Source organism: Ceratotherium simum, chromosome 3 (assembly GCF_057802395.1).
Source record: "Ceratotherium simum simum isolate JZ-2026a chromosome 3, ASM5780239v1, whole genome shotgun sequence".
Classification (NCBI taxonomy): Eukaryota; Metazoa; Chordata; class Mammalia; order Perissodactyla; family Rhinocerotidae; genus Ceratotherium; species Ceratotherium simum.
Window position 1 is genome coordinate 31,520,319 of NC_141902.1, and position 13,557 is coordinate 31,533,875.

General features: G+C 44.7%; 1 protein-coding gene across 1 annotated transcript in view; it reads right to left on the reverse strand.

Annotated features, from left to right (window-relative positions):
• Positions 1-13,557, reverse strand: part of RYR3 (ryanodine receptor 3) — a 269,878-nt gene that overhangs the window by 66,269 nt on the left and 190,052 nt on the right. The window contains 2 exon segments of the mRNA XM_087429068.1: positions 1,822-2,142; positions 9,030-9,160. Coding sequence (XP_087285194.1) covers positions 1,822-2,142; positions 9,030-9,160 — 452 coding nt within the window.

Here is a 13,557-nt window from a genome sequence, read left to right on the forward strand (position 1 = left end):
ATAATATGCATTGTGTATTTTGTGTATTTCCTTTACCTTAGGGCATTTCAATTGGAAACAGCCTACATTCCAGCGCTTTTTCTTTTTAATCTCCCTTTGCCTTATTTTTTTTTGCGCGTGTGTGAGCAAGATCAGCCCTGAGCTAACATCTGATGCCATCCCTCCTCTTTTTTGTTGAGGAAGATTGGCCCTGGGCTAACACCCATGCCCATCCTCTTCTACTTTATATGGGATGCCGCCACAGCATGGCCTGACAAGCGGTGCATCGGTGCATGTCCGGGATCCAAACCTGCGAACCCTGGGCTGCTGAAGCCGAGCATGTGCACTTAACAGCTATGCCACTGGGCCGGCCCTGCCTCGTTTTTAACTTTCGTTAAAAAAAACTGTTTTCGAAGGAGAAGGTGAAGGCAGCTCTCTGCTGAGATGCATTAACCAAGAAGTCAAAACTTGTGCTGTGATGGCTCACATTTCACACCCCACCCTTACTGAGGCACACCTCTGCTTTGGGCCTGTAATCAGAACGGCTACTCCAGATGTGGGTGATTTGGGGTTACTATTTAAATTTGACTTGGTTTAGGCAGCAGGAATTAAGTGGCCTGAATGAATGAGATCTGGACTCACCCGTGGAGTAACAGGCCAAGTTCAGTTCCCACCAGTGCTGCCCGTGCTATGACGTACTCCCTCTCTGCACCTCTAGGGAGCCAAGGGAACCGACTCTTTGATCTCCTTCCTTCCCTTAATCCAGATTTACAAATTAGAGCTCCTCAACAAACTGCCACAGGGTTAACACTATTCTTGGGCTAATGGGTAAGAAAGGAACACCAACTTTATTTACTCATGTTCACAGAGGCCTGTATGGTCTAGTAGCCATCAGCACCCAAAAGATTTGTAATTCTGATCTCAGTTCATTTCGGAGATAGGAAGGGAGTAAGAACTTTTATTCCTTGGTCTTGCAGAGGAACATCTACTCATTTGTCCAGGAAGGTAAATACCTAGAGTTGGGCTGATAGCTCCCTTTGACCTAGCCGCTGTGTCCCATGGTCCAGGAAAGTGTGTGGGTGAAGCTTTTACGGAGGAGTGGTCTGTCTAAACCATAGGTCCATCAAACGCAATGACTTTGCCCTAGCTTCCACCTCCTCAGACTCTACTTTAACACAGAGGACACTAAATCTTCATGGTTTCCTGACTGTGGAAAGCATGGCTATTCATTTCCCAAGGCTTTCCTCTTTTTGAAGTTGCTTCAGGAACAGAAAATCAGCTAACAACATTCACTAAGAGCCTACTGCATGCAAGGAGTTCTAAATGCATACAAAAAAGTCAAAACAAAAACCAAGTGATGCTACTGTGAACCTAAATTAGACAAGTGTCTTAGAAAGCATAAAGTGAAATACAAATGCTAGGAACTTACAGTATAGCCCAGATGGGAGTGAACTTTATAGGTGTGGAAAGCACACAAGATCACTTACCGCGAAAATAGGGACAATTATTGCTGTAAGAGCAAATGGGATTCTTAAGTATCAAAAGCAAATAAAGCAATGACCATCTGAGTTGGGAAGAGTTTATCAAGAAGGGCTTCCTGGAGATTTGAGGGGCCTGGATTGGTTGGGGAGTGGGGCAGGAGCATTTGCTGCAGGAAGCTCTACCAGAGAATAAGTTGATTCTTTTTACTGTAAAGCAACTAAAGGGGTGGTGGGAGGGAACAGTTTAAAGATAGACTAGAGCTTGCTTGAAACCATCATATAATCAACAAAAGAGATGAAAAGAGAATCCAGGCATCTTGGTCCCAGGGCCAGGGGCTAGGGAGAAAAGCATTTGTGATACCTGCAATGCGCTTCATCCAGGAGGCCTCGTCGATGCCCAGGTTGTTGTTGATGATTTTCAGAATGTTGCCCAGGATGACACTGAGGTGTTCAGAGGTGACCTTGGTGCACCAGGGCCCTGTGCTAGGGGGCAGGTGCTCAGGCCCCCGCTCCCACCAGTAGGACAGGTAGTTGCAGAGCATGGGCAGGATCACCTCAATGACGTGTGGCATCTCCATGTACCGGGCCCCTGACTCAGCCAGGTCGTTGATTTCCTTCATCAGACCTTCCAGCTGGGGGACATCAGGACACATCTCTTCCACTGTGTCTGGCATCCCTAGAACTGACCGAGAGGGTACAGGAAGAATAAAGGGACAGTAATTTATTTATTTATTTATTTATTTTTTGAGGAAGATCAGCCCTGAGCTAACATCCATGCTAATCCTCCTCTTTTTTTTTTTTTTCTGCTGAGGAAGACCAGCTCTGAGTTAACATCTATTGCCAATCCTCCTCCTTTTTTTTTCCCCAAAGCCCCAGTAGATAGTTGTATGTGATAGTTGCACATCCTTCCAGTTGCTGTATGTGGGACGTGGCCTCAGTATGGCTGGAGAAGCGGTGCGTCCGTGCACGCCCGGGATCCGAACCCGGGCCGCCAGTAGCGGAGCACGCGCACTTAACTGCTAAGCCACAGGGCCGGCCCAAGGGGACAGTAATTTAAAAGCACAAATGGTACAAGCTTCTCTCCCTCTGTCCCACCCTTCCTTTGGTCTTCAGGTGTAAGTTTCCATCCCAGAGCCTCATATGAGTGAGCATTGCATGTGGAGGAGCTTCTCTCCTCCAGCTGTCTGTGGAAAGATGGCAGCTTCCAGAGGCTGGGTTATCTTCCTAGATGTCATATTCAGGTTAAAACACTTAACCATAAGGTTAAAACAGCATAACAGAGACATGGCTGAAGGACATTTCATAAAACTTCAACATGATAAAGCCAGTCTCTTGGCTTCTCCCACCTCCCCTGCTGCCTGGGCCTTAGTGTGTCCACTGCAGGAGAGGCAGCACTAGGAGGAGAAAAGCAACTCATCGGTGTTCAGTTGCCATCTCGTGGTTCAATCACCTGGATCATATCTGTACTGGTTAGAAAAGGAAAAAGAAACCCCTCTAATCAAGTATTCCTTCGGCTGGAGCAGAGACAACAATACTTTCCATTCGGTTGAAATTTGGGGGGAAAAACCATTGTACTTGCATTGATTTTTGCATGTACAACAGAAGTTACTGATGATCTGAGGTGACCCATGCCAAGACTTCCTGTCAATCACTTAAACCTTTTTGTTTCTGAAGGCTTCTGTGCAAGAAATGGTGAGTTAGTCTTATCTTTTCCTCACACTGAAGACTGAGGTCACTTCACTGAACAAGGACAGACAGGATGAAGTGGCAACAGACAGAGTTCAACATTAAACTGAGGAAGGTTGTCAGATATAAGATTGCAAACAGAAGCAGCCAGGGGATATCTGTCCTGTTCTCCTTATGTTAAAGGACAGGACAAGACAGGAGAGAGCAGAAGCATCCTGAGGTTCCTGAAGGGAGAGAAGATAACAAGGGCTCTGAGGGGAGGGATACGGGGCAGTCTGAGAAAGAAGCACAAGCTCAAAGCTCAGGGCAGGCATCAATTTATCTCACTGCTCCCCACCGAGACCGCCCCAGCCAGAGAGGCAGATCATCCACGGACTCCACCTACAGGCCAAACGTCTCACACTGCGGCCAACGCATCAGGCACCACAGGGGCTAGGGAGTCCGAGAAGCCACAGGAAAATGTGGATCGTTTTCCCAGAACATCAGCTCCGCTAGATGATTTGAGGAAACTATTTTTGATATTAGGAGTAAAATGGAAAGTTCTCATGAATTTCAAAGGACAAAGCAGAAGACTTCAAATAAACTTTTATGTTCAGTGAATTGGGTCATGCATGTAGGCCCTTTGCCATTGGGGTTACTCCTGGCTTGAGGTCTCTCTTCTCTAGATTTTAGGTTCCTGGGAACTGCAGGGTTAATGAATAAGAGGCCACAGCAAATTCTCTGGCCTTTAGAAATACTGGCCAATTGAAAGGAACTGCAGCGATTTCTCCCACGATTGTATTGCCTGGAGCAGAGAACAATCCTGGCTATCTTGAGACAATGAACCTGTGGCTGAGATAAATGGTTCTACTGGGATGGCATGTGCAGTTGCAAAGCAATGGGCCCGGAGGAGCCTCCGTGCTCCGGAGCAGACCCCATGAAGTCCTAACATCCTTTCCCTAGTGATGACTCTGCTGCTATCACTACGGCTTTTTGGGAAGCAGAAGGCTAAAGATCTCTCTTCCTTGGAAGTCGGGAGTGGACTACTGTCCTTTAAAATCCAGACAATTCAAAAGGACAGTAGCATGAAAGCCAAAGAATGCTGAACTCCTGTGATTTACAGCAGAAGGGAATTATATGGGTCAGACATAGTTTACCGCCAATGCTGGTCATTTGCAGAGAGCAAGTCTGGCCTGTACCTTGCAGTAGAGCAAAAAGAATCAGGGTGACATCAATGTAGGGGTCTGGGGAGACCCTCACAAACAAAATAACTATACACATATAATGTCAGTAAATAGGTAAAGACAGAGAAGTCAAACTTTCCACCCTGAGGCTCTGCACACGGAACAATGCCAACTGCCACAGATGCAACTAAAGTTTACAATTGTTTGCTGTAAAATTATAAATGAGAAGGCTCAGGTGTGTGTGCTTAAATGTCACATGGGCAATACATCATCATGGACACTTTTTTTTCCTCCCTAAGAAAAATAGAGTTGCTTGAAGTCGCTGCTCTGGAGTCATTATAATGACCTTTAGAAGTTATTTATATGTAATTGGTCCTTGAATGGAAGAAACATTTGTGTTCTAGATGGTGTTTTGTACTTCAAATGCCACATAATAAACCCACAGAATGAATGTTGCTAAGTTGTCTACCTGGAAAACAGCCTCAGCTGGGTCCTGTTAGAATCAGACGCAAGACTGTTAGGGATCATTAGAACACACTGTCCTTTCATCTTCTAGATCAATGATTCTCAGAGTGGGGTCCGCCCACCAGCAGTGGCAGCATTGCCTGCAAACTTGTTAGCACCTACTGAATCCAGAGCTACTGAATCAGGAACTCTAGGGGGTGGACTCAGCGATCTTCATTCTAACAAGCCTTCCAAGTGATTCTGATATATGCCAGGGTTTTAGAACCACTGACTTAGATTCTAAAGTTGCGTTTTCTCCACCAAGCAGCTCTTCCCTCAAGAAGACGGCACCAGAGAGGACCTCCTTTTTGTAGCATAGGCAGACAGCTTACGTGGGCAGCGGACTTCCTTCGTCTCTGGTTGATTATTCCAATAAGGGTTGGGAAAGCACACTGCTGGTGACTAGGATGTTTTGGTCAATCTAATATTCTGATTAACAGACTGCTGCCACACATAACCAAAGATTTATCTAGTTTTGAATAACTGGCACATAACAGTATTAAACCTTTTCTAGGCATATGTTAATAATTTTTGGATGAATCAGAAAATGCTCCAGGATCTTACAGGACAGAAGAGTTACTAACATAAGTTACTCTGCTGGCAAAACAACTGTCAATTAATAGAGATGTCCAATGGACTGAAGGCTTGATCAGTCAGTTCATAATGCATTTCTAACCCAAAGGCTCACATCATTTGTCCCCCTATACATCCGGCCCCTACTTAATTCCTCAGGCCACCCACTTTGTATAATGAATGAAGTCTACCTTCTTAGAGTCCATTAAGCCATCAGTCATTCTCTGGCCTGGTTATCCCAGAATACATATTCATGTACACTCTACTGTTCAAGAGCCATCTACATGGTCAGCATTCACTCTCTGTTGATTAAGTGAATAATGAAAAACATGGGATCAGGGGACTTGGGAACTGAGTCCCACAGTGTGTCACTGATGGATGAAGAACTGTGTCATCTCTAATCACAACCTTGTCTTTCTTCCTTGTAGAGTATGCAATGATTGATACTTATTTTTTCTGTATGAATATATCTTATTAAATCAATGTAAAGGTATATAAAAGAAGAAGGAACATGTTTCAAACAGCCCTTGAGAAGGAGAACAATGGGACAGTCATTCCCCTCCCTCGCAAAGCCAATCTGGGGTTTCCTCCACCTTTGTCAAGTTCTCATTTTGCCTGTGTGGGAGATCAAGATTTCGCCACCCTGAAATATATCTCTTTACCTTGATTGTTTTCTCTGACGGACATTTGACCTCCCCCACTAATTGCCTAAAGAATTTGACATAGTAACTCCTTCCTAGAACAGATCTTCTATCTGATCGCTGTAATATAATGTAAAATAGATGTTACAATAGGAAAGGCACCAACAAGCCCATCTTATCAGAAGTTCTATCTCTCTGGCCACATTCTCTGGATGGCCCTGCACGGAGTTGCCAGACAAACATTTACATTTATAAGGGAAATCTCCATTTGTAAAGGTATCTCCCTCTCTGTATTGGGAAGAGGGGGGAAGACCTCATTTCTAGAAACTTATCAATGTGGAAGGTGAGGCCTTAAATCTGCATAATAACCTTACTCTTGTTTACAGTGCTTTAGTGGTGATCTCCTGTAACTGACACCTCCCACCCCCAACATCCTCCTCTGTCGTTAGGTGAAGACAATATTTAAGATGAGAATTTCTTCTATTGTGTTGAGAAACGCAGTGTCCCTGGTTTCTCCCATGTATACATGTTATTATACTTGGTATTATTTTCTCCTGCTAACCTGTCTTGTTAATTATTTGGCCAGCCATAAGAACCTTAAGGGAAAGGGCAGAGGGGGATTCTCCCTCTTCCCCTACACCTGCTACCTCTACGAGCTCAAGAGCCGAGTAGGCCTCTTTCCCAGGCACGGCTCTACACCTTGGTGATACAGAGATACACTATTTCTTGACTCACAGTTGGAGCAGAATAAATGTGTAAGAATCCAGCACTGTCATGATGGGGCCCATGTCCCTTTGGAGCTGCGGAGCTACACTTGGGCTGGCGTTTGCCTATAGATGTCACAGCCATTTATTTCTCAGTGTTACCAAAGCCTGCTCAGTTGCTCAGCTCCCACTTAACAGTGAGATGTGACTCACTCAGAGTCATGAGAGGGCGGAGAAAAACAAGGTTTGGAAATATATTTTTGCTAGTCCAAGAAAGGGGAGAAAGAGTGAGATGAGGCTGAGGGCGTTGGGTAATGAACTTAGAGATTTCATATGAGACTTTGGAAGGCTGAGGCATCTCGGCAATGTGTATCTCTTGACAAGCTCTGAGAACACTAGTCTCCACTGTATTCCAGCTCAGGAAGAGAATTTTATTAAGCGGCCTTGTCTAAATTGTCCTGGTCATCATTTCTGGGGGTGATGTGCTTCTTTTATCTGAAGTAACTAGAAGCAAGTGGGAATAAAGTCACTATGGCTTAGCACTCTGCATTCTTAGATGGAAAGAAGAGTGGCGACAAAGAAACTTATGGCAAGAACCCGAACTCTTTTCCTCACGATCTAACGACAGTTTGAAAAGGCGACTTGAACTAAATGGAATTGCTACACAGTCCAGTCATCCACTGGTACTGTGTTTTAATATTTTAAGGAAATACTGGTTCTGAATAGGATGGGGTCTAGTTTTAAACGGTTTACTATGGTGTTTTCTTTTTCTTAATATTGACTACGCCCACAGTGTGGTAATTTTTCCTTCATATTACATCAAATCATTGTAGTTCTTTTTAGTTGAAGTCCCAGCTTGATTCACGGTTCCTGCTTGAAGCTCCCCTATTCTCTTCTGTTGCTCTTCAGCAGGATCATAATTCATCCACATATCAGGATTCTCCCTTTTACCCTCCAGAAGCAGGTTTACAACCTGCCTTGGATATTCTAGGTTATTCTAGAATAGGGGGTGGAAAACTTTTTCTGTAAAGGGCCAGATAGTAAATATTTTAGGCATTGCAGGCCAGATGGTCTTTGCTGACACTACTCAACTCTGCCACAGTAGTTGAAGGGTAGCAGAATGTGCCACCCAAAAATACGCCTCGTTGGCATAAGGATTATTTTCAGCTGATTTTATTTTTAAGAAACTGCACAAGGAAAAGCTCAGAAAAAAGAGTAGGTTACCCTTTTGTAAGGGAAATCTACATTTAAAAAGGAAATTTACATTAGAAAGGGGGCCTACCCCAGGAAGGGAGCTATTACCAAACATAACTTGTTCATCTGAGAGACACTGCATGGCAGGGCAACCTTTATTTACCACACATTTCCTCTCCTCACCCTCCCGTGAATTGCCTCCTCCTCTTTGAAGTCTCAGACCCCTATCCCTCTCCTTACTTCAGGATGGCATATAAGGCTCAATCGTCTGGCTACCTTTTGAGTCTCATATCTTTGTGGGGCTCCTGTACATACATGTACGTATGTAATTAAAATTGTTTTTTTTCCTCCTGTTAATCTCTTTTTTATGGGGAGGGGTCTCAGCCAAGAACAATGAAGAGTAGAGGGAAAATAATTTTTCCTCCCTTATGTAGTGCTAAAGCAGCCACAGACAACATGTAAATGAGTGGGTGTGACCGTGTTCCAATAAAAAGTTATTTACAAAAATGGGCAGCAGGCCCGATTTGGCCCATGGCCATGGTTTGCCGACTGCTGTTCTAGAACTTAGTGCCTCAACACTCCTGTTAAATTCTGCTTCTTGTGTAATTTCAATTCCTTCTGGTGTTTTGCTATGCTTTATTTTCCATGAAGATGGAGAACATGTGGTCATCATCCTTGGAAACACAGGCTCTCCTTGCACTTGAGAAGTGTAATTAGGTTATTAGTACAGGTGTGCCCCTTCTGTTGACACTCTGGAGGGAAACCCTAAGAAAGGAGTCACATCCCCAGATGCAGGAGAACTGAGACCCAGAGCAGACAAGAGAACCTGAGGTCTTAGGATAGAAGGGATTTCGAAATCAATACACTGTCTCCTCATTTTACAGAAGATGAAACCAAAGTCTAATGATAACAAAGTTCTTGCCCAGGCCCATTTTTCCAGTAAGATGGAGACATGCAACGTAGTCCCAGCCGTGACCTCCCGGCCCCTCTCAGATCACATAAACCAACAGTGCTGCAGGGCTGCCGGTCCCTGCTTGTGGCCTTCCTTCCCGGCTGCTCTCCTCCCAGCACCTGGGTTGATGATCTCTGTGGGAAGATACTTACTAGACCTCTCTCTGGGGGTTTTGGTATTGAAGACCGAGAGTGGATTGTAGCGGTTAAGGGTGGGCTCCAGGAATGCCACTGGTATGGCAGCTGTCAGTGAGGCGAGACATTCTCCAAGGGCAGGACGTTGCCTAGAAACAAAGAAGTCCATTTACAAGTGGTGCCACCCACATGCTGGTCCCCTGCATTGGTGGGCCAGACCCCTTTCCCAGGATGGCTCAGGCCACTTCCTTATAGATTACCCCACTCGACATCGCTAGGCTCTGGGCTCAGCAAGGCTGCATGTACTTCTCCCTCCCCCATCTTTCTCTGGACACCAACCAATGATTGACAATGGTCTTACTACCTGGAACCTAGTTCTTAACTGGCTAAGGCGATATAATACACTATGTAGCTTTGTTCTTCTCTCCCAGCATGTCTGAGAGCAAGTTTTGCTGGCATCCAAATTGAAATTGATTCTCCTTGTTCTCAAAATGTTTTGAAATCTTTGTGTAATTTCTGTGTCTATTCCCTGCTATGGATGGAGCCTGTGTCCACCAGTGGGAACAGTAGATAATGGGCCAAAAGCACCAAGGAGACACAAGATAAAAGACCCACCTTGCAATAGAAATAACAGGTCCTACAGCACATTGCTTGATGTAGAGGAAAGACCTCTAATGCCTATTACTTCTCTCTCTTCCTTTCACAAATATTTGAATGTCTACCATGCATTGAGCTCTGGGTTTTAAGTCTTTCTGTGAAACAAATGATCAAACAAAAACAAAATGCTTGGGATTCCAAGTTCAGATTTCTAGTCCTCCAGCTGAGAGGATGTGCGCTTGCTTGCAGGATGACCAGGTCTGTAAGTGTAAGTGATGGAACCAGTCATTGGCTGGGAAAGCAGAGCTAGTCCTGAAATAACACTTCCCTCTCCCAGACCTGGGCCTAGCCTTGGAGTTTTAGCACCTAACCCAGCAGGCCCTTTCTGCTAGTGACACAATACAATGACAGTGCTTGTTTGAAGGGGCCTGTATGGGGGCTGACATCTGTTGCTTTCTGATGAATGAGAGACCAGAGCCATCCGTTTTCCACCCATCAGTATCTTCTCACTCATTGGCATTCAATCATGGACAGACTACACACCTGACCTGTGAGTTACACACGTGATGTCAGTTCCCAGATAAGGGGAAAAATTTCTTCAAATAAACCAATAATGTGAATCTTTTGTTAGACCGTGATACAGAGGCAATTAGTGGAAAATGCAGACAATAGGTCTATAATTAAGAATTGGAAGGGCTTACAGTGCTCAAGCCCATCTTGTCTGCCTTCCTCTGTGACTGATCAACTCAAATTGAGCGCTGATGCTGTATATGAAGCCCACTAGCAGAATCCTGGGGAGCTGAGAGTGTTAGGCTGCTTCTTGGTGGATGTTACAGAACCATTGTGGAGAAAACTGCCCGCTACGGAGAGGACACTTAGAGCCAAGAGCAAATGCTTACCTGACTGCAATTTTGTGGAAACAGAAAGGCATTCAGCCCTCAGGTGCCCTTTAGCTCCCCACCAAAACCTGTACCCAGGACTGTGTCAATTGCGCTTTACTATGACAGCCAACAATTTCAGCAGCACCAAGAAGTCAGAATGTCAAAACAGTAGGGTCTCTGGACTGGATGTGGATAACGAGCATTTACTCTGGGGTGGGTTGGCTAGGGGAGCCACTGTTGACTGAGGAGTAAGCCAGATAGTCTTAACCTTAGCTTTGTCTTCCAGGTAGTGAAAGTCCTTTCGCCATGAATCCAGAGGAAATAGAGAAGCCTGAAGCAATGTGATAAAATAACATATCTTGACTGTCTAATCATAAGGATTAGAATCAACCTACAACTTCAGTATAGCATGGAGAAAGAGACACCTTTGAATTGGATTAAAAATGTGATCTTAACTGGTCCTGAAAAAAGGACTTGACAAGACTATCTGGGGGCAGAATCAGAGTCTGCAGGGGGCTAGCCTGAGGGGATACAGAAGTATCCTTGAGATGCTAGAGGAATCTGCTGGACTAGAGAGAGGGAGGAGGGAGAGGGTGGGTGAGCAAGTTGGTAGAAAGCTGTGCATTCCTCGGAACCCCCTATAATCTTCAGTCAAGTTACCAAGCTTATGAAAAAGTGATCTTTTAATTACTTTAAAGGACAGTTAACATGTGTGGTTTTATTCCTTATCTCTGTCTTCTTCTTAGGCTCGGCTTTTAGGGGACTAGCTGACAGCTTATTTGCCGGTAAAGTTTTTGAGCAGATAACTTTAAAGTCAGCCTCTAGCAAGGAAGAATGTCCTCAGCCAGGCAATCACTTCTTAGTTAATGGCACAGTCTTGTTCTTCTGTTGAAGGTTTGCCTGTTAAATCCCCCCATCCAGGTCTGCTCCCGAGGCAGACCAGCAGCCCTTGAACAAAAGAAGCCTTCCTGTGCCCTGAGTATTAATGCTGCCCGGCTTCCCTCTGGAGGCTGCAGCCCTGGTGGGAGGGAGGGGAGTGAGACCAGGGTTCCTCTCTAGGAAGCTTTTGCAACTTGGCTTCACTTCTGAGCAGGCCCCAGGCCAGTCCTGTTTCCCCAACCAGGCTTTCCCTCTCACCACCTCTTCTTCCTCAACTATTTCCTGTCTTTGCTAAGCTCAAGGTGGTGGAAAGGCATAAGAAGAGAGACGTCATTCTAACTTCAGACCTGAATGACCAACACCCTCAGTGACAACTGCGGGGAGTGAGGGCCTGTGTACATCAAATACGAGGATCCACACGTGGGGGCTGTCTTTTTTAGTCGTCTCACCATTTTTACCAACCTCAGTGGCCACTGAGGAGAAATATTGTATTTCTTCTCCTCAGTCTTACCTTTTGAGGAGGAGGAGGAAATAAGGCGATAAATAAGGTGATAAATAAGGTGATGAAGGGGAAAGAAATGCCACAGGGAGAGCATTGATGAAAAAAATTCTGGGAGAAAATCAGGGCTGACAGGGGGTAACGTCAAATCTGAGAGCAAATTTTCATTGGCCCAGGGAGATGAACCTAGCAAGCAGCTGGTCCTGAGTTGCCGTGGTGATAAATTGACTCATTATTTCTCTCTGTTGTCTTTCTCTCACCAAAATTAAAGTCATGATCTCACAAAAGTGGATTTCTAGAAAGTTGGTCTGATTCAAAGGCAATCCTTGGAGTAAAAGACAGTTCTCCAGTGCTGCTGACTCTTGACTCGTGGGACATGCATGTCCCTGTCCTCTCTGATATTAATTAGTGACAAATTTGCATCTCAACAAGCTCACAACAGGGCATTTTCTAGTCTGGAGCACGCATGATTCTAATTAGCTGCTAGGCCAAGAGGGATAAACAACAGTTCTCCTGGTCGAGCTGTTAAAAGTTCTGTCAAAGTAAAGCCCAGAAGTCGGCCAAGTAATGCTTCTTGCTGTGAAATATCGGAGCGAATGACCTTGGCCTCCAGGCCCAAGAGAGACTGAGCAAGCCAGCTGTCATGAAACGTCTCCGGTCATTAGCGCCCCCTAGGGGGAAGTGTGGGTGTTGACCAAGCAGAGCAAGGGCTACAGAAACAGCTCCATAGCAACCAAAGATCTACTTGAAGAGTTTATCACTGAATATGGAAACTCTCTTTTTCTCCCCCCTCAGGTCTTACTGCCTAGCACAGTATTTTTGATATAATAGTACTTGGTCAATGGTGACAGTTTGAAGACAGTTCAATTTGTATTTCAGTTTTTATTTCCTGAATTGATCTCTCAATTTTATTTCCAAGGATTGAGATTTTGCTTCTCAACTGTCTATTTGTCAGGGGCACAGGCTGAGACACAGTCATCATAGCAATAATAATCTTGCCTTGAACATACCTGGTGGTTTGCAATTGTGAAAGTTCCTTCATGTATATTTCAGAGGATGCTAAGGAGAGGAAACCACACCTAGCAGAGGGGCAGAAAGCGGGGGCAGGGCACGGTTCTAGAGAGCAATACCAGTAATCTCAGAGGTTTAGGGAAAGCATGCAACATCTGGTCAGAAACAATTGGTCAAAGGGGACAGGGCAGGAACGAAGAAATATCTCTCAAGGGTGATGGGAAAAACACAGTTTTCATTTGAAATAAAATGGAGATTCAATGAAAAAATGGAGACTCAATGCTTGATGGAATCAATTTCCAAACTTAGTTTTCTTGATCAACCCCCATCAAAAGCTCTATCAATTAACCAAATTATCTCCATGTTAAAGATCATAAGTATTCTCCATGGTTAAACGCGTAAGGCCTTTACCCTTCTCTGAAATTTTGTATCTGAAAACTCCACCTTCTCAGTATTGTCTCAATTAGAAAATATTCCAAAAGAAAGGTCTCTACTCTGCTTCAATGACTTCTTCTGCCTCACAGTCAACTCTATCGCTGAGGTGTCCGGAATCTTTTCCGTCCACAAGGCACATTCAAGCTATAGCTGGAAACCAAATATTTAGTGGTTCTCTTGCAACCTACAGACATTCATCAGCCAAAGAAAATTCAGTAAAAGGTGGTAGAGAAATGGTGGGTTT